This window comes from Zosterops lateralis, assembly GCF_965231275.1.
Source record: "Zosterops lateralis genome assembly, chromosome: 4".
Taxonomy (NCBI): Eukaryota; Metazoa; Chordata; class Aves; order Passeriformes; family Zosteropidae; genus Zosterops; species Zosterops lateralis.
This window is the reverse complement of record NC_139765.1, coordinates 39,980,327-40,007,058: the sequence shown is the minus strand read 5'-3', so window position 1 is coordinate 40,007,058 and position 26,732 is coordinate 39,980,327. Positions and strand designations below refer to the sequence as shown.

Here is a 26,732-nt window from a genome sequence, read left to right as displayed (position 1 = left end):
AGACAGTGACAGTCACTTATACAGTACAGAGAAACAAAAAAGTGCATGAAACTTGAGCGGCTCAACAAGGCACAGCTTCACTGCAAAGGTCCCAAGCCACTCGCCAAAACAGCAGAAACGGGCAATTTCTGCTCATTCTGGTGGTTCTACGGTCACCACCTCACCCTGACAGTGCCACACAAGACCCCAGGCAGGGGCTAAGAGTAGCTTTCCTCTTTCCCACCTTTCCTGTGGGCATCTCTGGGCACATCCTCTCCTCCAGAAGACCACAGTAGACCGGCAGCTCTGAAGCCTGACAGGCACAGCAGACAAACTCTAAGAAGGCTGCAGGGTCCAGCACACAGTTCATACAGGGATTTCTGAGTGGGTGGTTTATTTTGGTTTTGGCAGAGCTGCTGAGTGCCATCACGTGAGTGCCAGCAAAAAAAATCCCCACTTAATTCTCCAGGAGTGGTCCTGGACCTGCAGTGAGGAACCAGCCCACTCAATTTACTCACTATTGAAAAGACCAGTTCACAGCAGAGGCTTAGTAAACTGACTCTACCTCAATATCAAACAGTAATCATCAACTCAACTTACAAATGAGTGCTGCCTCTGTAGTGCTTTAAAAATGTCCACACAGCGTTCCAAAGGCACTCTACAATGGCTACAGCCACCCTACTTGCTTCTCAACATGGTGTTTCAACAAAAGGTTTCCAGCAGTCACACTGGATTAACTGCATCTGAAATCTCACCAGGGTCTGCAGACAGACCCTCTTTACTTTGAGAGCTTCTGTGCCACTTCAGATGCTTTGTATTGTTCATCCGCAAGCAGAGCCAGAAAGAGCTCTCAAAGAAACTGACTTTTAATACACACACGAGGCTTAGATTCTAGCAAGGGAGGAATATTGCTTGCATTTCTGGAGTTTATACATCTTAAGAACATAACATGTGTCACAGCCAAAGGAAAATGAGGTTATGCAAAACACTTACTTCGAAAATGTTCCGAGGCATAATAGTAGACATCCTCATAGCCCTCGTGGTAATCCTCCTCTGGCCGGTACTTTTTCCCTTTTCTTCTTCTCGATCTTCTTATCTGCTTGACAAAGCCCAAGAAGCGCTCCATGTCCTTTCTCACTCACAGCCCCAGCTGGCAGCCCCCTTCGCCCTCGGCTTCACAAAGCGCTGTCCCAGCATGAATCAACCACAAGCACCGGAGCAGAGCGGCAGCTCCCACCAGCCGCTCCGCTACCATTAAACAACCCCTCCCTTATCTCAGCTGTGACTAGGAAGCATGTTGTTTTCCCTTCTTTAAAAAAAAAAAAAGGGGACACACACTGTCAAATCTACTGACTGGAATATTTCAACCTGAAAATAAATAAAGGAGGAAAGCATTGAAGCAAAAGGAGAATTTCAGGATTTCAAGCTATTATTAAGCAGCAGAGGACAAAGTTGAAGAGACCTGCTTGTCAGCAAGGGGAAGCCCAGCACTGAGAGCTCCCTATCCTGTGTCTCCATCATTTGAAGAGGGGATGGGAGGCGGGGATAGATGTTAGTCAATGGACTGAACCATATCTCAAGGCAAAACAGGTTTCCGTTTGCCAGTTAAATGCTGCCCTCATATCTACCAGGCACAGGTTCAGGAGCACGTTTGATTTCATTTGTTGTAAGAACAGGAAACACGCCGATCCATTTCTGGCATCTGATACACTGGATGAATAAACAGCAAAGTGGTTTAATCCGTACACACAGCCCACTCACCGGCATGTGTGCGCCGAATGTGTTAATTGGAGCAGCAGGGAGAAAGCTCGGCAGCTGTTAAAAAATGACACATATACCCACTGGGCATTAGTGTATTCTAATCACTGCTAGATCTAAAGATTAAAAGGCACTCCAGACAGGTCTCCTACAGAGCTGGCCAGGGTATACAGCAATAGGCAAACAAAGGAAAGCGACATCACAAGCACACTATTACAATACTCATTTCAAAACCCAGCAGAGCTCAAAAAACTTTAAAATTAAGGTGCAGCAGATTATCCTTTGCACAGGGTGAGTGAAGCAAAAAGCCTGAAAAGGCACTGGCTCTTTTCTCTTGCTGCGTGCCTGAAACCCACATGCATTCCCTAAGATAAGGCTGGAATTTCATCCGTGTTTCTGATGAAGTTTCCCTCCCACACAAAAATAAAAGCAGTGACTGCTAAAATCCTATCACATCGGCATCTGTCAGAGGTTTTTTTATTGTAATCACATTCCTGCAAGCCCAGTGAAGTCTCTAGTCCAGCAGGACCTCTGCTGTCTGTCGGCACAAGTCAGGAATCAAGCAATCACCTCAGTCAAACTGTGCTGAACTTGGTCGCTTGCATCCAGGCTCCCAAGAGATAACCATTTTGCCCTTAGGAGCATAAGGAAGACAGAAAGTCTTCCTGTAAAACAGATTTTACAGGTTCATCATCTTGGAAAAGAAGAGCATGCAGAGCAGGGATTATTTTCTGGTGATGCAGACATTTCAGCGAGTCATTTTGCAAAGAGTAAACCAGGGCACTGTTTTCAAAAGCATAAAAGAAGAAGTAAAGAAAAAACCAGGATTGTAATTTACAAATTCTGTTTCAAAAGAACTATGCAGAGAGTGATCAATATTAAGTTGAGATTTTCTTGTTTTGAAAATGGGAAAGTTTTAAGTAAAGGTCAGCTAGACCTGATACCTGGGGATCCTAGAACACACAGACTGAAAGACAGAACTGGAATTCTTTTGGGATTGTTCCAGCTTTCCAGGTATTTTAAAACAGTATTGTCACAAACCCACACTCATTTTATCCATAAAAGCTCAAAAACCTCTGGATGCTCCTGCCAAGCTCCCCACAGGAATACAGACTCATCCTCCTTGACCTCACCAGCCCTGCTTTCCCGCTGTGTAAATGCAGCCGCTGTCACTAGCTGATGAACACCCCCAGGGCACCACCAGAACTATTTTTAGTGAAACTTCTATATATATATATATATATAACTTCTATAAGGAGGTTGTTTTTTTCACACAGCTTTCAACTTTTAAATGGTAAAGACCTTAGAGGAATATCACAGGCATATTACCAAAGTTAAGCAAGCCAATAAAACTTCACCTATGGACTTTAGGAAGGGATCACTGCATGTTTTGAAGGTTTCAACTCGCATCTCTTCTGTGCTCTGCCACCAAGCAGCAAAAACATTACTGTCACGAAACATGAAAACCGAAGATGCAGCCTACAGCAGAGACAGCACTCTCTCTTTTCAGAGAGGGAGATGTTGGTTTGTTGTCCCTGTTGAGGACTCTCCCTGACAGATGTGGAAAAGGTATTTGTAGGTATCGGAAACAGTCAAGGCAGAAGTCTTGCAGCCATCACTGCTCCATGAAGTTAAATTATTAAGTTCAATTAAAACTACAAACCTTTTAAAAAGGAGAAAACATAAAACTTTCTGGCTTTTAAACTGTCTTCTAAATGAAAGCTGAAAACTGGAATCAAGCAGACACACTTGGCTTTTATTAAGTAAATACAACCTTTTCCAGTGCCTCTGTTGCTCAACGTGCTGCAGCAGAAGCAGCTTCCCAAGTCCTCAGCACACCTCAGGGAGACTTCAGTCCTTTCCATAACAAGACAAATACAGCAAATAAGCAGATAGGGGAGCAACCAAATGATCTGAAGTAGCAGCACAAGCAGCAGATGCAGGACATCAACTGCCTGACCACTTTCTAGAGAGAAGCAATGTAAGATTGGGCAAATTCTGAGCTTTGGAAAGTACATTATTACCTTGTGCAATGGACCTCCCCTTCTCTCTCCTGCTCATGAGGTGCATATGCTATATGGCTGCTATAGTAAAGAAAAAAAAATGCACCAAATGGTATCACTGCCCAGTGCTTATGGCAACAGTTCCCACCTGTGTTGTGTGTACAGTATGAAGGGGTTGTGGGGGAGCACAAGCTCTCCTCAGAGAAGCAGAGGGGATTCAAGCTCTGCTGCACTGCACTCTATCCCACCACCTACTGCTCTCTACAAAGACCAGGCTCCATCTCCTACACTGAAGATGCAGAAGCAGGCCTGCAGTTTTGAACACACATACTGACAATCCTGCCAGCATGTAAATCACTCATCTCCTTTTACATGAATGCAAACAGCAGACACATATAATTTCAGAATTTTTACATCTTTTTTTAAAAAAAAAAAAAAAAAAAAAAAAAACAAAAAACACAACAAACAGAGCAAAGCTAAGCTTTTGATTGGATTTTCTCTGACCTAAAATACTGTGATATTTGGGGCAATTTGAAAAGATGGAAATACCTTACCTGAGGACATTGTTGTTGTATATTAATATGAGGCAGAGCATTAAGTGCTTTACTATACTAGTAAGACTTCTGAGCAAAACTTTTGTTTCATATGCATTACATACCACTGCTACTGTTTACTTAAAATACTGGAGACATTCATTAGCTACTCCTCATGCCATACCTGTAAATATTTAATCATAGTCCTACTTTCAAAGGTATACACAGAGAACTCAGTTTCATAAATACAGCAGTTAGGAAAAAAACCTGAATAAACAGCTTAACTACTGCTTTCCCCATTTTTAGGATTCACCCTTCTGCAGCTTCTTTTGAAGAACTCATTTCTTAATGAACATGGTTCTTGCAACCTTCTGCTTTAATAAAGAAGCAGAAATTAATAAAAGCATACGGCAGTTTCAGAAAGGCACACTGATTGTACAGGACGAGCAGAGAAAGAAACAAACACTGGCTTTCAAATTTTTAAAATGCAAAACGTCAGAGATGACAATGAGTTTCATCCTTAATGACAAAGAGAATAGGATAATTATGCCCAGAGGGCATAAAATTAGATCTTGGTTTATATTTTGAAGCTGTCTCTGAACTAGAATTTGGAGAATCAATTTTCTGGTGTTTTAATGCCACAACAGAAAGTTGCAATGTAAATATGTCTGAAGCTCTTTGGCTCATCCTTTCTGCCTACTCCAATCAAAGTAAGCATTCTATTATCATTTCCAAGGGGACTCCTTAGAAGAAACAAGGATTGTCGTGCTATCTCCAGTATGATTGGCATAACAAAAATTTTGCCAAGTGGCACCAATTAGCTAACATTAGCATACTCCATTCTGATAATTAATTTGTTTAAGTTAAGGAGAAGCTCCATCAAATTGGATCAGTCTCAGGTCAGTGACTTACTGGAAATGACTTCATAGCAATAATAAAACACACATAAGTAAGACAGTCCTTTTCAAAAAGTTGAGCTGAAGCATAAATGCTTTTGCACCCACAGATAATATTCTAGACGACAGATGTCAGCATTTAAGCTTTAACTTGTCTTTATACCCTACCCAGAGCAAAGATTAGGTTTCTCATAATGCAAAATATCTGCATTTAACATTTTATTTGCACAAAATTAGCTATACAGTTATCAAGGGAAACTTTCACAAGTAACATACTTATTTTCTACAGCACTTTTTCCAGTATTTGGGAAAAACGTTTTGGTATCCAAAGATAAGCCACTAACATAGTAAATATTTAACAAGTATTTCCATTTGAGTGAACTTGCAAACATGATGCTTTGAAACCAGACCCTCTATAGGAAGCAAGACTTTCTAATGCATTGCATCCTAAAAACAGAATGAGTGGGCACCAAATATTAACATTTTGGGGCAGGTATTTTATACCCTGTTAATCAGGATGTTTCAGTGTTTAAAAGAAAAATAGTTTAAACAGATGAACCCTCCAACCCTCCTGTAGCTCCCTCCACTTCTCTGGGGAGCCCCTAAAAGTCTTCTGCTGGGGGAAGGAATGCCCCTCACTGGGAGGCAACTAGATAAGAGAGCATACAATGGCAGTTGCACAGATCTACCTGCAGGTTACTCTTGTGGAAAAAAACCCACAGAATTATACATGGACAATACAGAAATTAATATTGATATAAACAGCTCTTGGAGGCTGGCTGAATAGAGGAAACAGGTTTTTTCCTACCTCCCTCAGACTCCTAAGCTTAAAGGTACAGCAAACCTCAAAGGGAAGAACCAATCATTTCTTCTCTAGTTTTCCTTCAACTGAGGGATGTCTTTGATAATCTGCTGTCATTATTTTTGAAGACCAGCAAAAATTAACAAAGGAACTATTCCTCTTATTTATCTTACAGTATCATCTTGCCTGACTTTCTAGTTTTTCAAGTGATGTTTGTTCAAACGTGATAATCGCTCATGTTAAGGCTGCAATTTTCCACTCTTTGCCCTAAGTATCTTGGTGCAAAATGTGAGCTTATCAATTCGAAAATTATAAAATGCCTGTAATCAACAATCTATTACACTCTATAAGAACATATAGCCCATATATGCAGAAGTAGTGCTGTGTACAAAGCCATTACTGTGTGCCAGGAGTACCTAGCAGCAGCCCTGAGGTACCACTGCGCCACCCGAAACCCCTCTGTCAAGCCAAATTCTGAACCCAAGTTTTGTTCTCTTCCTAAAGACATCTGAAAAGAGCATTGAAGGCATGGGACATACTAAATATTACACTGCATATCTCTCCCATTTGACAGTTTATATACACGCAGGATAACCAGTGCACTATCTCTAGAATGCTGCTGCAGGAGAACTGGATGGCGATAAAATACTGCTGCTCCACTACTGCTATTTTAAGATCTGATATTGTTATACACTGTTAAATTATCAGTTTGCTTTGATTTTAATCCATTACATTCAGTTTCACAAGTCATACATTCTTGTTATTCACTGCTCACACAGAATCATAAACCATTTTTGTCTTCTGCTCCTAAATTAATGCAAGACTTGAGACCTGGAATTCAGCTTTTGCATCACCTAGTTGTAAATTAATTTAACTACCAAATATTTTTTCTTTTCCATCTTTTTTCCTCTCTTTTTTCCAAGTGAACACACACACATTTTTAATACTTTGAAATAAATAAACAACTTGAGTTCTTTATTGCATTTTATCATATATGTTATTTTGTATTAACATCCCCAGTGGTTTTGCTTTTTGCAAAGTTTTCTCACATAAAAAAGTATGCGCATCAATGTGAATGCCAAAACAAGGATGAAGGTAAAATAGAACACAAAGGACAGAGAAAGAGGCTACATTCATTTAGAGGGAACCGGGGGGACTGCCTGTGTGTACAATACAAGAATGCTGCCTCTCATATACGGAGAATGCCGAGAAATCTTTGTGGCGCTGTTTTGAAAGGGTCACTTGTCAAGTTGAATTTCATGCAGAATGTATGCTTCAGGGGAAAAGACACTTTTTTTTTTCCCCTTCAATTCAGCTAAAGCCGTTTGCATACATTCTATTTTTTTCTCCTCTTTCTAGCCTATTTGGCTTCAAGTAAGTGACTAATTAGAATATACAAATATGCATTAACAAACGCTAACTTTACCACCACCAAGGAAATACTGCTCAGGTAAAATTAAATACAAAAAAAGTTTGAATTTCTTTAATGTTTTGTGACACCAAAAATCACTCTACAAGAAAAGCTAAGCAGAGAACTATTCCAACTGCATAAAACCCCTTCAGGGTTAAAGCAGTAGACTGAAATTTTAAAATACTAAAACTAGAACACAGTTCTTTGGAAAGTCTGAATTAAAGGTGTTTTCATCTTCCTAAAGAAACGTAGCAAATGGCAAGAGGGAACACTACCAAGATTTTGCATTGTGTGTCTGTTTTATGCACAAAGGGTATCTCAAATCAACTATGAAATACATATGAAGAAGTGGTTTATAATATGGACATAATGTAATATGGATTACTCTTCCCTGAGTAAAAAAACATTGTATTTCCCAAATCTTCAATTCTTCAACAACTGCACATTTCCACTCTAATAATAATTAAAATGCACATACAGTTCTGGAAAGAATGAATAATTAATTTATGAAATTCCACGTGGCCAGAACAAAAATACCTAGCTAATAATATTTTCTTAGGCTGCAGACTACAGGAGCTATAGTGTGCCATCAAACAAGGTTGCAGAAGGTGGGATTTCACAGTTAATTGACAGTGGAAGACCTCTTTGAATACATTGCGTGAAATTTAAGGTAAGTCACGGGAGAATCAATCAACATCTCTTTACATACAAGAGTTCATGCAAGAGAGTTTTTGTACGTTCCCCCGCTTCCCTTACCAATACTTAGTTGTGAAGAGCAGTAAAAACCTTGTTACGTTTCATTATTGAAAACATCCACCAGTCATATATTTTGCATTTCTCTGATGAAGTGATTATTGCAATAAGAAACTTCTCTAATTTGTTTAATAAACTGAAAGAGCAGTTTGAAGTAATAAAAGATGGGCAACAGGAAAGAAATCTGTAGGGAAAAATACGAAAAATCTGGAGGCAACTATGAAATTGAATTAATGGAGAAGCACCTCTGGGAAAAAAACCCCACAGGTATACAGAAAGCTGAGCTGTATCCTGAACTCCATGTTTTATCAGGGTCAAGATAGAGTAAATAAATAGAAAGATTTTACTGCAGGTGAGCTCTGACAAGAAGAAAATTCTTCTTAATTGTCAAGAAAAGACTACTACAGAAAAATTCTTCATTATGATCACATGAATTTACAATAAAAGACTGTGTAAATATTTATGCAAATTAAACCATCCATCTGATGTCCACTGCCCTAGAGGCATAGGTCAACATGATGGCAATGAAGAATCCAGTTGTTCAGATGGATTAACCCTTCTCCTTCTCTCTCAATACCCTCCACATCCCATTTTAAGTAATTCCTGTTGTCTTTACGCAATCTGAAACAGCAAAGCATACAAGGTGAAAAGAACAGTAAAAAGACTCAAAAGGCAAAAAGGACAACTTCACATGTAACCTCACAGTAATGAGGCCCACGTACATGTCCAGAGCACTGAAGGATCGAGGTTTCCATCCAACAGCTCTCAATAGCAAGGCCCATTGAACATTAGTGTGGTACTTCATCTCTCTCATGCCAAACAGCAGTTTGGAAAATGGGAGATGCTGACACCTCTTTATGTATGAGGTTTCACTTCCCTTCTCTTCCCATTCCAAGGGCACCAAATGGCTTCTGCTGTTCAGTTTGTAGTTTGTTTCCTAGTTCAAGTCCACCTTTTTCCATCCAGGGGAACAGAAAAAGGAAAAATTAAAAGAAAACAAAAAAAAAAAATAAAACAAAAACAAACAAACAAACAAATAAAAAATAAAAAAAAAAAATGAGAAAATGTGCTCAATGCTGCTGCTAAGATGTTAACAAAGGAAATACAGACAAAGCAAATGCACAGACCTCAAAATTGTCTGCTCTGTCCTCCATGAGAACACCATTCCTGTGTTTGAACATTAAGAGGCAAACCTAAGGGGAAAAAAAGTATCACATCCCAGGCTTCTGAATCTATTTACTTCAGCTATACGGTTTGACATTTTCTGCTGTAAATTCACTCTTACAATAACAACTTTGCCATATAAAATTGTGGGACTAAATATAATCACTTGTTCAGTGTTGCACTTTTTACAAGGTAATAATAAAGGCTATAACAAATAATTCTGATTTTACTCGTAAAGACTATGGGATCCTTGACCTTAGCATACGTTTCAGAAGCAGTAGAATAATTGAGGTTTCTTCTCTTTGAAAGCTGATAGTTCCCGAACAAAAGGTTACTTGGAATTTACATTCTGTGACACTCAGCAGAGACAAAACAGCCTGATTTTTCAAACTTCTCTTTAGTGATGCTTTGTACACCAGGATTTACTTCATTCCTCTCCTGTGGCACTCCTCATCAATGGTAAATACAAATGCTTTTCAAGCTGTTCTCTAGAAGTCATCCCTAACACATCCACTTTACAACACTTCCTAACAATCATTTTCATCCTCACACTCTGCCCTGTGCTCTTCAGTAAGATCCATACCTTCAGGCATTGCTTCTGTCTTAATATACAGGTTATAATGTGGGAATTCATAACTCCCGGAGTTTTTGTACCATATGATGTATTTGGTCACGTGAATAAAAATCATGTGCATATCAAGAAATTCATAGCACTTCTCTTTGAATTATTAGTCACAGAAAATGAATACTCTGCTCAAGAACAAATTCCTTATTTCCCAACACATACATGAAGTAGGAGAGCTTGTAATTAAGCACCTCAAGATTCAAGAGACCAAGATACTCGGTGAACACAGTTTTCACCAACACTAATGCATTTCTGCGTGAGGCCAGAATGTTGTTAGCCCCACAAAGGTGCATCACACTCTGAGGGTTGCCCGCAGCCTCTCAGAAATAGCTTATAAAAATAGCAAGATGGCACAATCAGACGTGTTTGGAAAAGCAAAATGTTTTAATACAGACAAAAATAACAAACCATACAGAACAGAAGAGTAAAAGCCGCACATGGTGGAGGGTGGTCGCTTACACCTCCTAAGACACCGTGAAAATGCACCGAGAGCCTCCGTACTCTCCTTTAAGTACGTAATAATCTAGGTGGGGCTTTGGACATGTGGCCCAATAGAAATAGTTACAAGTCTTGAGCTACATTTCAAGGATCCAACAGGTGCCCCTGTCCTGGCACAAGGCCCATTATGTTGAGAAGAGCATTGAAGTTTCTGGGTTTTTGCCCTATAAGCAAAACAAAGAATGAAACCCAAATTCCTTCCCAATATAGGAACACCTGCTACGGTGCAGGGGTGTATTGCTACACACTAACAAAATGAGAAAAGAAAATACTAAGGAAGTTACACACCAGACCAATCATTATCAGTTAGTGTGCAAAACTGACACAGCTCAAACTTCACTATCCCAAAGAATTTCATAACTATTGCAGATATCCCAAGAAACCTTTTCACTCTTTTAGATGCTTGGAATACATCTATAGTTCTAAAAGATGCAAATTCAGACAGCATATCTATTTTACAAACTGACTTGTAATTACTAATATTTGGATTACTCAACCATTAACATTTTGCTGAGAAGCACTAAAGCATTTCTGTAGACATGCTCATGCATTCTCCCTGGTTTTATACCATTTTGTGCAGAGTATCACATGGTATTGACTGATGATGAGATTCCTTTAATAAACCATTCTGCAATTCTTCTTTCTCCTTAAAAAAAATCCCCTTAGGTCTGAGTTCAATTCCTTAAAAAAAGTTGTCCCAGGTATTTACAATTGACCATCCTAATCTCTGTTGTAGGAGTCATCTTTCCTGCAAATTACTTCATACGCTACTTATTCAGGTGCAAACGACACAATTTTTGTACTGCTATGATACAGGATGTCAATCTAGAAATCTTTTAAGAGCTTAACCTCATTCACTGTCCCACTGAGTTGAACATTATCCTTAGTGGTAGCCAGGACTATGATAATGAGCAGCTCCTGCGTCAGATGCTCCCTGATGTGCTGGTATTGCCACATCCTAACTTCAGATGCTATCATGCCACAAGTTTTGTTTTGCTTAAGAAATACATCAAAAAAATTAATGTCACACTTACTTAAAGAAGAAAAGTTTACAAATTGAACTTTTCTGCTGGGCCTACAGATCACATTGTGGAAGCCAAAAGTGATAGTTTGACATTTCATTTTGCAAGAAGTCTAAACAACCACAATAAATTTACAAATGTAGACATGCTGCACTGTTAAATTTCATTTCACGCTTAGTAGGCAAACATTATCAAACTGTAAGTACTGTCATCCTCTGTCTTTTTAGTTAGAAATCTTGTAGCCAATAAAGGTGTGACCTTGAAATATTCCACAGATGGATGAAGCCACTTAATTTGCTAGTCCTTTGTTATACATTTTGCAGAATTGCAAAGTTAGGTCACATTTACTCCAGTTTCACTTTACAATAACTTTACAAACTGCATTATCATTAAGAGTCACTAAAAGTGTATTAATGAACCACGTGTCTGAACTGTCATTAAAAAATCAGTTTAAAAATGCAGAGACAATGCAGAAGCTAGTTTTTTTTATAGATCTAGTACTCCTAGAATTATTTTTACTGCCAAAACATAAAAAGTAAACATATATGCTGCTTTTCTGATACATCATCCAAACCAAAAGTTTTTTGTTTATGAAGCCAGTGAACATACGCGGCCTTGGGTGAAAGGATGACGAAATGCTACAGAACACAGGTGTAAATTCATCAGGATTTTTCATGTGCGCTTAATCTCATCTGATGTTTATTTTAAAGAGAAAACTAAAGGAAAATTTCCAGTGCTGTTTTCTTAAGGGATAGTTATTGTTTTCTGATACTCCTACTGCATTTCATATACTACATCAGAGTCACTATACCAAACAACCAAATATATATAATGATATACCTTTTTCAATTATTTAGTTACCTAAAAAAATCCTGTAAAAGACATAATGATTCATTATCACTTCAAATCTTATTGAATACATCAAATCACATTTTTTTTCAGCCTAATTACTAAATAAGAAGACTAACTGAATAAGAATTGCAAAACTCTGAAAAGGACTTAGGATCTCTAATGAGTTGTAAACTACTGTAAATAAGCAAAGAAGTTGAAAAATAAGCATTTTGCATCTTTAAAAAAAATGAAAAGCAAAGAGAAGTTAATTTGAAGTACTGCTTGGTTGCTTCTAAGTATATTCTTTTGTTTTGTCTCAAATGATTCCCTTCCGAAAGATCCACCATCTCCACCTCACCAACACATATCCCAAAAACTGGATCTCCACAGGGATAGAGCTACTTTGAAATCAGAAGGACTCTGCAAAGAATAAAATCAAGCTCCACACCACCATACCTGGAAAGAGACAGAGCTTCCATCTAAATTGTACATGGTTTGGGTTTGGATTTAAAACGTAAAATATCTCAGCCAGATTCTCTCTTAGCCACTATGTTAATTTCTTTATTTTGGTTACTCTTACTTTTAAAAACACCTTCTCTGAATACTGGCATCTACTGAGGCCAGTGGGAAAAACTTTCACTGTCTGAAGTTGATGCCCTATCCCTGCAAATGTCCAAGGTTGGATGAGGCTCTGAGAAACCTTATCTAGGGGATGGCATTCCTGCCCACAGTGGGGGGTTGGACCTAGATAATTTTTAAGGTCCCTTACAACCCAAACCACTCAGTGATTTTATGAGTTAGAAGGGGAGATTTTTGTCAGACTCTGATTTCAAGCTTTAGTGCTTACTTACAACAACCAAAGAAAAAATGGTAGCATGAAAGGGCAGGTGGGGAATGACCCTGTCTTCTGCAGTTTGATGACATCCTTGATTTTACCATTGGTTACTCATGAGTCCAAAACTAAGGCGTGGATGGCATCTGTGAAACCAAAGCCCGCAAGAGCTGGAGGAAAAAATCCAACTTGCACACCTGGCTTTAGGATATACCAGTCCTTTTACATAGTGTATTTGCACACAGAACTGATGCCTTGATGCCTGCTACAGTGCCTTTTTTCCCTTTTTTTCTTTCTTTTTTTTCTTTTTTTTTTCTTCCATTTCCCCCTCCAAAATGAACATAGGAATGGAAGAATTTCTTTAGCTAATTTTGGAGGAAGTCTAATTGTCTGGTTTAGGAAGACTATTCTATACTCCTTAATAGTGTGTACACGACTTGGGTTAAAATCAAGTACATACTAATGGGAACACACGACTGATTAATTAATACTTATGTCCTTTATTTTACCTAGTGTATCCAATAACCTTTTGAGGGAAAGATAAAAAATTATGAATCATGTTTAAGCTCATCAAGCAAGGGTTTAAATTCAATTTAATGAGACAGATTCTATCTGCCAATGCAGTCAATCTTCCCAGAATCCCCTCTGATGCAACTTCCAAGAGGTGAAAGGGAAAACGTGACACTGAATATTAGGTTGGCAGCATTGTTTCTGAAGATTACATTGTTGAAGGCACTGTGTGCCTATTAATATGTCATAAGCTGCTTTGAAACTAGCTGCTGGACCAATGTAAATGAGAATTTCAACTTGTAGTTCAAGTACAAGTTTAAAAGCAGGCATTTAAGAGACAATTTTGAAAATGTAATTTAAAGATGTTCTTCAAGTCAAAAGACAAAATGCAAATAAAATTAGACCCTTCCCTACTAACTCTTTGAATTCATACTTCTTCTTATTTTCCCCCCTTCTATGTACAATATTTAGAAGTCCTATATTGGCAATATTTTTCAGCTGATCAATTTCAGAATCTTTCTATCTCTGTGCAATGAGAAGCTAACCTATAGAGTGGGCTAGCGTTCCCAAAAAATCTGTATTTCTAAAAGGAGTGAGGAGAAAAACACAAGAAAACTAAAATACAAGCCCATTTACAAAATACAAGGTGAAAAAACATTCCGTATTTCTGTGAGACATCAGCTCATGACTGATGGTAGTAGGACTGCCCTTTCACTCTGGGTAGAGCACTGTTGACTTTGAGCCAACCAATTCCAAGAAGACCTCATTGGTGTCTTTCAGGATTAAAGGAGGCCTGGAAGACAGATGCAGACGGACTCTTTACCAGAGCCTGTTGCAATAGGACAATGGGCAATGGTTTTAAACTAAAAGAGGGTTGATTCAGATTATATATTTGGAAGAAGATTTTTACAATGCTCATGATGAAGCATCAGCACAGGTGATGGGTGCCCCATCCCTGGAAACATTAAAGGTCCACTAGACAGGGCTCTGAGCAATGTTATCTAGTTGAAAATGTTCCTGCCCACAGTGGTCATGGGGGCAGGGTGCACGAGATGGCCCTTAATTTTCCTCTCAACCCAAATTATTCTATGATCACAGCGATTCACAGAATTACAAAGGCTGCCAGCACCTTGAAACTGTGAAATAATGCATATGGGCTAATCACTGCCTCATCCCACCAACGTCTCTCCATTTCTCATTCATCCATATTTTTTTGCCCCTGCAATGGCAGTCTGAGCTCAAAGGGCCAAACACCACAATACCACAAACTCCATGAGTTACACGTGAACTAACAATTACTCAACAAATGAAAACATTTTTGAGGATTTTTCTTTACGCTCTCAGCAAGTTAGTAGATAGTGGATGTGCCAGCAGATAAAGGCACAGTACTTGAAACAGTAGTAAACTGGCAGCATGGAGTTGCAGGGGGGTGTTTAGAAATGGGGTTATGCTAATGTCTGTGTACATTTGCTTAAAAATTTATGCCAAACAATGTTTAAATTATGCAAATAGCCTGACCGCAAGTGAAGAAATGCAATATTCAAGCCACGTGAAGACCTCCTTTCAAACTCATGTGTATTTATTTTTAACGGGCACATCAACATCCATTAAGCAAAAAGAGAATTAATTTCTTCTTCCCAGTCACAATTATGGTCAATATGAGTCAGACTCTTCCAGTAGTTTTAAAGTGGATTTAAAATAAAGGATCAGTCATTTGTGATTATTTAAAGAGCCCATGGCACTTTCACGTAAGCCATGTGACTACTAGACAAAATCTCAGCAACTGCTGGTAATTCCACTACATCTGCACGAGGTAGATTTTCCTCAGTATTGCAACTGGAGATGTGGAAGCTGGGCTTGTTCTAATTCTAGAGTCTCAAAGCCACTACTTGTCATCTTTGAGAAGTCATGGAGACACAAGATTAGAAAAGGTCAACTTCAGTCTTAAAGCAGATGGAGGAAGCAAGAGGAAGATCTTTATATGATTTGTATTAAACTCTCACTCAAGAAAATACTGAGATTAAAAAATTAAACAGAACATTAAAACAATAAATCAACAAACAATGCCTGGGAAAAATACAAACAGTCGACCTGGATCTCTCATGATTAAATAATGTCAAATTAGCAGCAAAACAGCAACCAAGTAGACAGAGCACAACAGATGTCATATGTGCAAACTAAACATTCTCGCAAGTATGCAATATATGTCACTGCCTTAAAGAAAGTTTGCCTCTGTCAGGGTGAATGCAAAACTGACTGGAAAGCTGTACTGAATCCAAACAGGAAAGAAATAATTTGGAAGATGTGGATCCACTGCTACTCAGTATTTTTCTTTCTATACATTATGCATATGCAATCCTTTCTGTGCCATTTCCACTTTTATCTATCTAGGTCACGAATAAATCCCAAGACATCACCAATCTTAGACTAAATGCAAGCACTTTGGATGAGCAGATTAGAATAGAAAATAAACAGATTGAAGTAATCATCTGAAAGAAACAAGATGTCATTCAATAAGGAAAAAATGCAAGATATCCCAATAAGCAGGAATATGCAACAATATAACCGGGGGATGAGGAACAAGTGATTAGGTAGGTATTACCCTGAAAAGCATCTGGTTACCCCAATCATTCAATAGTTAAACCCAGCTCCACAACACCCACTACAGTAAACTATTCAATCATACATATATATTTAATAGCATCATAGCACACCCAGTCATTTCTTTGCTCTCCTACACTGGTAAGGTCTGAACTGGATGCTTCTGCCCACATTTAAGATGCCAGAGTTTGGGGGTTTTTTTAAAAGTGTGCACGGATTAAAGATCTGTAAAATTTAATCAGAATAAGAAATAAAAGAGAAGCAGAGAGGACTGAAGTGGAAACAGAATACACAGAAACATCGAAGACCACGAAAAACAAAGCAAATTTATTTTCCATTTTCTACAGAGATGTCTGGAAGATTCAGGTGGAACATAAAATAAAACATTCAGCAGATAAAGGCAGTGGGAATGATCTGACAGAACCCCCAAGAAATTCAACTAAAGCAAATGCCAAGACCTGCAGCACAGGCACCAACTGCAAAGTAAAGCAGCTCTACTGAAAAGGGCTGGGGGGTCCCGGCTGACATTGCACATCAGCCTGCAGTGCATCCTTGTAGAAATGAAGACCAGCTCCATATGGGCTGAATCAATAACAGCACAGACAGCAGGTAAAGTGGTGTGATCCTTCACCACAATTCATCACTTTTCCCATCTTTAACATTTACCATCCTTAAAGTTATTCAAAAATCAGCTGAATAGGGGCCCTAAGCAACTTGACCCAACTTTAAGCTTCAAAGGTGGCCCTGCCTTGAACAGCAGGCTGGACCAGGCAACCTCCATAAGTTCTTTCCTACCTAAATTTTATAATTCTTCTACAGTGTCGGTGAGGAATGACAAAGATAGTGCCTTGGGCTAGGAGACCAACTATGCAATCTCCAGAGGTTCACTCCAGCTATTTTTTCCTGCAGTCCTGAAGACTGAAAGGCACTAATACATATTCAGACAGAACATGAGTTTTCTCCCTTTTGTGTGAACAGCGCTTCATTCATTTTAGCTAATGGGTTATAAATATAAACAAATATTGTATATTACGTACTTAGAAATTTGGTAGGAATAACATTCAGAAATCAATCTTAGATACCAAACTGCACGGAAAACAAGGCAAAAAATTATAGGGGAAAGTGTTTTAAGAGGCAGCATATAAAAGAATATTTTGAAATACTTCCTTATTCCATCTGCAATTCCCAGAGAGGCTCTCAGGCACTTCGCTGACAGCCAAAACTGGAACCTTCTCTGAGTGCTGGGCTGACAGTCTAGAGTTAGAGAAGAATACACGGTGCACAATCACTTTAAAAAGCCCTTTTTAACTTTCAAGGCCTTCAAGGCACAAAAGACAAAGGGAGATTGGTTATATCACATAGGGAATTTACCTGGATAATCCAAAAATACTCAAGGCAGGAACAAAGATCCTTCAGGTGACCACCTATAAGCTTTCTAAAACTAATTTTATGCTGGAAGGATGATCATACAGTCCTATTTTCCGTATCTCGCAGAGTTTAGAGGGCAATGATAATGTATGTAATCCATTGAGGAGAACTAAACCTTAAGCTGATACTTTTTGACAAAAAAACTGAAGATACTATAAAATCAAAATTCTGTAATTTCCTCTCTCACACCTGGAGATCATTCTGAACGTGCAAATGCAAAATAAAAATGTTTTATTAAAACTTTACACCAACACAAATTTTCTTGAAGATGAAGACATAATGCTTTGTCCTCACTATAAAAAAGCTGTTGATAAATTCAAGAGCTTGGTTGGAACTGCTTACATTAATCCACTAGTGACAGGAGAGACCACAGTAATGGCAATTACTTAAGTGTGACTGATTTTGTCAGGTTAAAAGAAAAAATATTGCTTGCATTATCAAGATCTATAGTTTTTGACGTATTTTATGTAAGGAAAAAACATGATTACCACATGAAATAAGGCCAGTAGACTATTTTTTCATAACTCTTTTAAAAGGCAAGCTTGCTCTTCCTCCAATTAAAGCTGTAAAAGCCTTTCAACATTATAGTTCAAAGAATAGTCCAGACAGTTCCCAAACTCTGTGAATAAAGTTCTTTAGATGCATCTCACAGGCTGGCAAAAACAAAAGAAAAGAAAAAAAAAACAACAAAACAAAACAAAACAAAAACAAAACAAAAAAACCAACCAACCAACCAACCAACCAAAACAAAAAAAAAAAAAAAAAAAAAACAAACACCAAAAAAAACACCAAAAAAAAAAAAAAAAAAAAAAAAAAAAAAAAAAAAAAAAAAAAAAAAAAAAAAAAAAAAACAAACACCACCTAAAAGCAAACCAACCTTATTTTCATATAGGCAGAAAATAATAGAATGCTCACTTTCTGAGAAGCCTGAAATCTTGACCTGCATATAAACATTCATTTTTAAACTATACATACATATTTCCTTTTAGAGTCATTCTTAGTATTTTTGGTGATTCAGCTACATAAGGTATGCATATATACATATCACCCCCAGAGAATAAAGGCAGATCTTTGCACTTGAAAGTGTGTAGGTATAACATGAAATAAATTAACAATCCTGCTACAATTTACAGTTAACCAAGTATATATGCTTTTATCTTCCAGAACCTATACACATATATGTAAAGACATGCACATACAGACGTTTTTCTGAAATACGAAATTTAGATTTTAAAAGCTTAAGATTTAGTAAGGTTTTGATAGCTACATACTTATCTGAGAATAGCTCTTCTTACTTCTACCACAGTAAAAAATCTGAGTTTGTAAAACATGCTGTTACCCAGGAAACAAGAAAAAATGCATGTGCAATAGGAATAAAAATTCAAAAACCTTGGATAAAACTATATATACTAGAAGTGAGTCATTCTTCTCTCACTTCTCTACATCTCAGCTAAAGATTTCATCATTACTATAATCAATGTATGCATGACCTCAGTAATAATTTAATGGCAGAAAAAAAAAAAGGGTTAGCCCTCCCAAATAACAAGAAAATTGGAAAAACAAATTTTATAATTTTATACTGTGTACTTTTTCAGCAATCATTGCTGGAAGCTTTATCCTTAAAAACCAACTGGCATCCTGTTTGAAAAATTTTAAACTAATGGTACAAGAGAACAACACAGGTCTCAGGGGTTCACAGAAAATTATATTATTCCCAACATGCCAAATTGAGAGAAGTGCTAAGATGTTTGACAGAAGCTCTCTCCAGTGTGAATGGTTACCTACAAGAAAAGAAATTTCTGCTTCACCTTACAAGGGCAACCTACTGTTTGCAGGTGCAAAGTTCCGGGGGTAGGATTTTTATGGTACTGTGTATCTTCTGGGAAAAGCAGAAATTGTCACAACATTTTATGTGCTATGTGAACATGACATTTAGGTACTGACAGAACAAGGCACACAGTCAGACAGCAGTCTTTGTCAATAATGATACTTCTCACGTAAATGCTGTTTGATTGGCAGGAGAGTTTTTGAAGATTTCATACACTTATAAATTTGTGCATTTCACAAAAATAAAACCTCCCTTTTTTACATTCTAATCAAATTAGCTTGCTTACCAGCTTGTTGCAAATGGGTATACCAATGACTTGCTTAATTTTTAAAGTGTATTCCTTAGCAAACAAGAAACTCAAGATAATTGCTGCTGGAAAAAATGGTGTAATCTGATCCCATAAAATACTGTATTTAATAGATATGCTAGAGGGGATCCTGATACACCAACTTAGGAAGGGGATTAGGTTAATACCACTTCTCTTCTGAACACTGCATTTAACACACTTCAATTATATATCTTTGTTAATTTATGAGTTCTCATGCTAAACTTGTTAGTAGACCAGGAGAGAGATAAAAACAGTAGTTGGATTAAATTAAGAGCTGTAAAACTTAGGTGGATTACTTAGAGCTAGAAAATTTCAAGAAGCTGCACAGACTACTAACAAGACATTCTAAGGGTAAAACCAGAAGTGTCACCAGACAGAAGTATTTCTGCCAAGGGCTGCATTGCAGAGGTAGGAAACACATCAGAGGGTTTGCTGTTCTCATTTCTCAAAAATAAGAATCTTGATCCATCAGTTTTTATATTCTGCAGCGCTATTCTAACAACTTCAAACACTTGCAAGTTCAAAACCACTGAAAGGTGCATTTTAAACAACCAGAACATGTCAAATTCTTTAGCGTGGAAAATAATAGAAGGCCCTGAATAACATGAAAATAAACACCTAGCCATTTGGTGTATTCAAAAGGCAAGCAGAATTTAAATGTTACCCAAAAGGCTAGAAAAAATAAAGCACTAAAAGTACCCCTGTTAGTTACAAATGCAGTCAAACATGAACAACAACTGCATGTGTTGGAAAATGTGTTTTTGTGAAGTTTAGAAAAATTATTTGAATTATCATAGTCTCCAGTTGTTTTTCTAATCACCATTCCAATAATTTGTGCAACTTTTTATATACGAAATCTCTTTGTGCTGTTTAGTGCTGTTTGTCCCACTTGTCTTTTGCTTGACTTATAGACAACTTCTCCTGCACTCTTGCCTGTTTTCTTTCTCCTTTCTCCTCTTTATCTTTTCCTTATCCTCCAAAAATCTTTCTTTCCTTCCAAATCAGTTTTAATCCTGTAGTTGCCCATCCTGTTTTCAGAAGCTGCTTTTCTTTCCCATGGAGAGGTTAGAAACCTGCAGGAATGGAGAAGAACTGGTGAACATCTTACTTTGCTTCTACAGAGGAAAGAAGATGAAGGTTCTTTTAGACAACTGGTTTTCCAGCAACCTCCTTCACACCTGTTCTTCCTGCCTGCTCCCCTTTCACCCACAACTCCCCCGTCTTTCTATTGACTTGGTGGCTCCCTATACTCCTCATTGCCTCTTATTTCTGCTTTCTAGTATGTCTCGTGTATTTTCCCCTAACCCCAAAACTCAGATCTTAAAATACACACACACACGTACATACACGTCTGTGTACTTACATATAACTTTCCAACAAGAAAAAGCCTCTTCCTTTCCTCATTATTTTAATTTTATTTTTGCATATATATTTTTTCTCAAGAATACTCTTGGTAGATCATACACAAGAAGCACAAACTAAGTTTCCTTCTCTTATGAGCTAGTTAAATTTATATAGCCCAATTCTGATATCTCTGCAAATATTCCAGATATTTCAACAACTGTGGCCATTAAGAGAACATTGCTTCTGAAATAGCAATTTTCTATTTTTCTGAAACAGCTGCTTGTAGCCCAAGAAAACTGTGTCTTTGGCTCAAAGTCTTCTGATCCCTTTCATGATGCAGAGTGACAGGCAGCTGTGCTTTTATTTTCAAGCTAAAGGTTAGGCATGCTAATAAAAACCCAGCAGGAACTGGGAGGTGCTGCTGAGTACCCCATTTCTCTTTGGCACAAGACAGCAGGTCCTGACCCTGCTGAACCAGGCCTCCTGACTCCAGAGATCCTCCTGCCAGTGTCAAGGTCAGGAAAAGCAGCCACGGCTCTCTCCCCCCTCTCCTCACACAGGCTCTACAGCTCCTGTCCCACCACCTCTACACTGCTCCTTTTGCTGGCCTTGGAGAGCTGTCCAGGACATCAAGCCATGGATCAAGTCAGGGAGCAAATCTAAGTTAAAAATAAGCTTTCCTAGGAGAGTCTAGCACCCACGCTATAGGCAGCTGCCTGCTCTTCATGTGTTTCTTATAGAAATTCCAAAATTATGGCACAGCTGTGGTTTTAATGCAGCCATCTGCCACTTGAAAAGACATTCTCTATCATTAGACTGTACTTATTTTGGAAGGAACATTGAAACCTACAATATTAAATTGATTTTCTCTTATTTTTCTCTGTTGCTGTGGCAGCTGACATGTGTGAATCAACCTACTCTTTGTAAGAAGGGTCCATTTCCACATCCTCTTGAGCAGACTTTTTCTTCCTAAAGCTTCATCAAGGCTGCCCAATGCAGAGCTCTCAAGTCATTTTCACTGCTGTCTTTGAAGACTGATTTTCTTTTCTTCCCCAACTCCTGCTCTATAAGAACAGATTCAGGTAAAAACCAGGAGGGAATTCAAATGAATGAAGAAAGCACCATCACAAGCAACGCTTATCACAATGAGCAAACAGGGCAGGCTCCACCCCCTGTGCTGAGCTACAGCATGGGCAGCAGGGCAGCACTGGTCTGTGTCAGACTGAGCCCCAAGTAAGGACTGGATTTGAACCACAGGAACCTCTGTCACACTAGCTCTGTCTGAGCTTCCTCAGAGAATGACGGACTATTCAATAATAATCTTCAGGCATCTGTCATTTTTGGACACATCTCAGAGAAAGAGAGGAGTGCTTCTTTCCAAGTCGAGGAGTTGCTGAGACAGGTACTTGGAAGGTTTTTTAGTTATTTGGCTTTGACCAGGATCTGAATGACTAACACCTAAAACAAATCTGAACCTGGAGTTTCTATCAATGAGCCTCTTTCCTTCCTAACTGTTTACATTTTGGTCCTGTTTTTCATGTCTGATACATGCCAGGAGAAGACCTCTAGCCCCTGCTATCTCAGGAAAAGGACAGTGATGCTCTGTTGGGCTGTTACTGCCCCAGGTAATCAGCTACAGGAACCTTCTAGAGGACGGCAGAGGATGGAGAGACTGGGAAGCTAGGGACTAGCTACCTGTGATGACACTGCCTACATGAAATATAGGGTTGTGCTGCTGACACTGGAAAAAAAAAAAATCTGTATTTCCCTCTTGAAGAGATTTTTCCTGTGCTTTCAGCTTTACACTGAACATCCTCCCTTGACAAGACGTTTCCAGCAGTACAGCACATGAAGCAGAAGTGAACACAAGCAGAGTTCAGTGAAAGACCTTACTTCTTCCATCTTAAAACTCTGTTAAAAACCACATCCTGTGAGCAAAAAGTGTATGACAAAACAATCTAAATAAATATCAACCAAGTCAATATATGAATTTTTTTTCTATTAGAAATTTGAATATTTTACACATCTCTGAAAAAAAATATTCAAATTTTTTAAAAAAATCTTAAAATTGCAATGTAAGAGGTCCAAGTTTTGGAGTAAGGTTCTTGGCTAAGTAGTCTCAAAGACAGAAAGCTCTCTTCCAGGGAGTTGAGGTCCTGCAACCATTTCTTCTAGAAACAACAACAACAATGAGAAACACTAACCCAATGGCTTGGTTAGGACTGGATAACAAAATTTTCCTCACTCACAGAAATGTTAAAGGAAGGTGTGAATAAAACTAAAAATATCATTTGAGCAGAGCAAAAATATCAGAGAAACTGTAACATGAATTCATGAAACAGCTTCAGTGTCTGCCTTGGAGACACTTGCTCACTTGCCAAGTCTGTCAGAAAGAATTAACTTGTCAGCAAAAAAAAGGGTATAGTATACGAAAAAATATTTGTTTGAAAGTTATACTGCAATTTTTCATCCTTCCACAGACTATTTCAAGCTTTCAGGCATGATTTGCTGTTTTTCATCTTGTTAACGGTAATGCTATCACATGGGCACATCCATCCTGTCCTTGATGCTTATGTAACAACACCCCCAAAAAAGAAGAGATTAAAAAAGGAATACATTGCAACTTTCTTGGTGGATAAGAGCAGGAAAAGGATTATATTTAAAGCATCTTGAATTTTGGGATAGAAGTTTCAGGTTAAGGATCTGTTAAGAATAAAGAAATCTGTCTGAAGCAAAAGCTAAAGGAAGCAAGGACCTCAACAACAGAATTACTGTCCAGGTTTCAGAGCCAGGGGCCATCATGATTGGTCCCCAGCCAGCAAGGCCATATACAACCCCAGATGTCAAGACAAAATATTTGATTATGAGCTATTCACAACTGATTTAGGAAAAAGAATGTACAGAGGCAAAATGCTCTACTAGGTTAAATGTTTGGATTTGGTTTGCACTGAAGGAACTGGCTGATGGAGTTATTTGGATAGCTTTTCAATCAGCATGTGAGCTGCATACTGTGTACCAGGACTGGATAAAAGAGATTGACACCATACACTTGCAGATACAAGTAACCACAGAGAAGAGGCAATTTTGACTCTTCTGACCTCAAAAAAGGGCATTCATAAAGAAAACAGGAGCATCTGGCCTACTGCAGAAACGCCCTCAGCTATTAAAGTAACTTGCAAAAGTATATTAAAGTGTAACACAAAGGATATAGAAGGTTCATTCTTAGAAGTCAAAGTCATCTTACCAATTAAGATGCAAACCAATCAGAACTTACATAAAATAGGTTTATATGCAGCGTCCAGTGGGAAAGGCTCATCGAGCTGGCCCAAGCTAAAGCCCTGTACTGTGAAGTCTACCAACAGTAGTCCACACCAGTATGTCTACCAACAAAAAGAGGAACATGTAAACCCACATTAGTTATCCCCCATTTGAAACATTTTCTGCTGCATAGAACAAATTTGTAAATTAAAATTTTACTTTTGCTGGTTGACAGTCCTTTCCAGGAGTACTAAGTTTAACCTAACACAGAACTAACCAGTCACCATTAAACATGGCATCTGCCATCTGCAGCCAAGCCTGAGCAACACACGGCCCTCTGTCCATCTCCCCTGGCCAGCACGATGAACAGGCCGTGTCACCCTGCATGTCGGTACCTCCATAAACATCAATATAGTGGAGTGGATCAAGCACAAAACACTGAGCAATTAAACTTGTACTGCTTTTGATTTTTTTTTTTTTTTTTCAGACTATTAATTATGAACTGAAGAAGGAAAGCAGCCTTATAAATCTTATTGGAATTACCAGGAGAATAAAGCCAAAACAATACAAGAGCATTTTCTCATGTGGAGCTCCTGCAGAATTGCTGCTTGCAGAGGACAGGTCTTCTCACAGGTCTCAAAGACAGCAAGTCCACTTGAGTAGTGAAGGGACCAGCAAAGTTCTGCTCCAATGCCACCATCTGCCAGCCAGAAGGTGACCACATCTTTGTCACTTTCTGATGTTTATGATTTGGAAACATAAAACAACAAAGTTCTGACAAATCCTTTGAGTTTAGATACAATACAAAGAAAAACTAGAAAAGTTCAAGAAACAGGGATAAAAGGACAAGATACACCTAATAGCATGAAATAATTTGCTCTAGCAAGGTAATAGGAGACACTATTATTGCCTTATATATTAATATTAGTGTAATATTAGTAATAATGTTGTCACTTAGTATTATTTTCACTTAATATTGTTGTCTTCAGAGATGATACCTAAATCAGTTATGGTTACACAGTTCCATAACATGTTTTCAATAATGTCACCCTCATTCTTTCACAAATATCAAGGATGTAAGTAGCGATGGTGACCTCCAGAACCAAGTGAAAAACACTTGCAGCCGAAACTGATCTAATAAATGTGTTTTAAACCAAAAAAAGTGACTTAGAGGTAGAAATCCAGTTTTTAGAAGACTGAGCAAGTGAGACCATGACTTATTAAAATGGAAAATTACAGCTTTACTGATCACAACTAACTTCCAAAGGTTTAGTTATAATTCATTAAACATAAACAAACTGAAAATCTGATTTTATTTTTTTTTTTATAAACACAACAGCTTTAGACTCCAAATGCACACATGCAAAAACATGTTTCCCTGTAAATATGCAAAAAAATTTCCAGTAATGCCATAAAATAGCACTAACACAGCTGAAGAAAAGGCTTTTCCACTGCTGAATTAAAACCTCCCTTCTTACTGCCACATGGATACTTGCACCCTGAGCCTTCCCTGGTTGGCAAAGGTGGTCTCCTAGTTCACTTGGCTTCAGTGGTATTTTTACCAGCTATGCCTCAAGTGTCTTGTTTGCCAATTTGACTTGGAGACACTCCTGGGGATCATGTGAATTTTCAAAACAACAAGATGCCAACAGAAATAGAAGGAAAAACTCAAGATATGAAGTCAAACCCATGGTCAGAGCCCAGCTGAGGTCTTCAGGAATCCAGAAAAGATAGTAAACGGGTCTGGGATGGCACACATGGATCTATAAGCAGCAAGGATTATGACTAAAATTACAGCCTAGCTGGCATGACATTAATTGCATTCTGTGCAAAACTGTAACACGGTGAGTATCTGCTCCCTATTCCTTTCCCCCCTGAGACCTAGCTGTGCTGTGTGCCTCCTGAACAGTAAAATGTGCTGCTTGTGGCAAACCTGACACAAGTATCAGTAGCTGACTGCCAATTCCCATTTTGTCAGTACTGAGAAATCACTTGTCCAGCAGCCAAAGGAGCACACAGCTTCACCATGGCCTCACCAGAACAGTAAGCAGGTGGATGAGGCAGGGAGTTGTGCAAGTTAATTTTTTCATTAGAGAACTGTGACAGGAATCGTTATTCAGAGCATTTCTGGTGGGCTGCCACTGCCTTGCATAATACCATTCAGCAGTTCATAACTCTCTTTGCCTCTGGTTTGCACTTGCCAAAAGCCCTCAGCCAGGACTGCACAAAGGACTTTAAGTGCAGCATCAAGGAAAGTCACAGCATCTGGCTCAAGTATAATAAATAAAAGCCCTGTCATTGCAAAAGGCCTTTGCAAGCAGACAGGAG

At 38.4% G+C, this 26,732-nt stretch overlaps 1 protein-coding gene across 9 annotated transcripts in view; it reads right to left on the bottom strand.

Moving 5' to 3' along the window:
• Positions 1-26,732, bottom strand: part of GRIP1 (glutamate receptor interacting protein 1) — a gene marked incomplete at its 5' end in the record, with an annotated part of 314,511 nt that overhangs the window by 216,987 nt on the left and 70,792 nt on the right. For 6 of the 9 annotated variants that reach the window (XM_083859443.1, XM_083859435.1, XM_083859438.1 and 3 more), the window contains one exon: positions 973-1,105. The exons of the other annotated variants lie outside the window; for them this stretch is intronic. In XM_083859443.1, the coding sequence (XP_083715569.1) occupies positions 973-1,105 (133 nt within the window). Of the gene's footprint in view, positions 1-972; positions 1,106-26,732 lie in introns of those variants that run through there. 9 annotated transcript variants of the gene reach the window in all.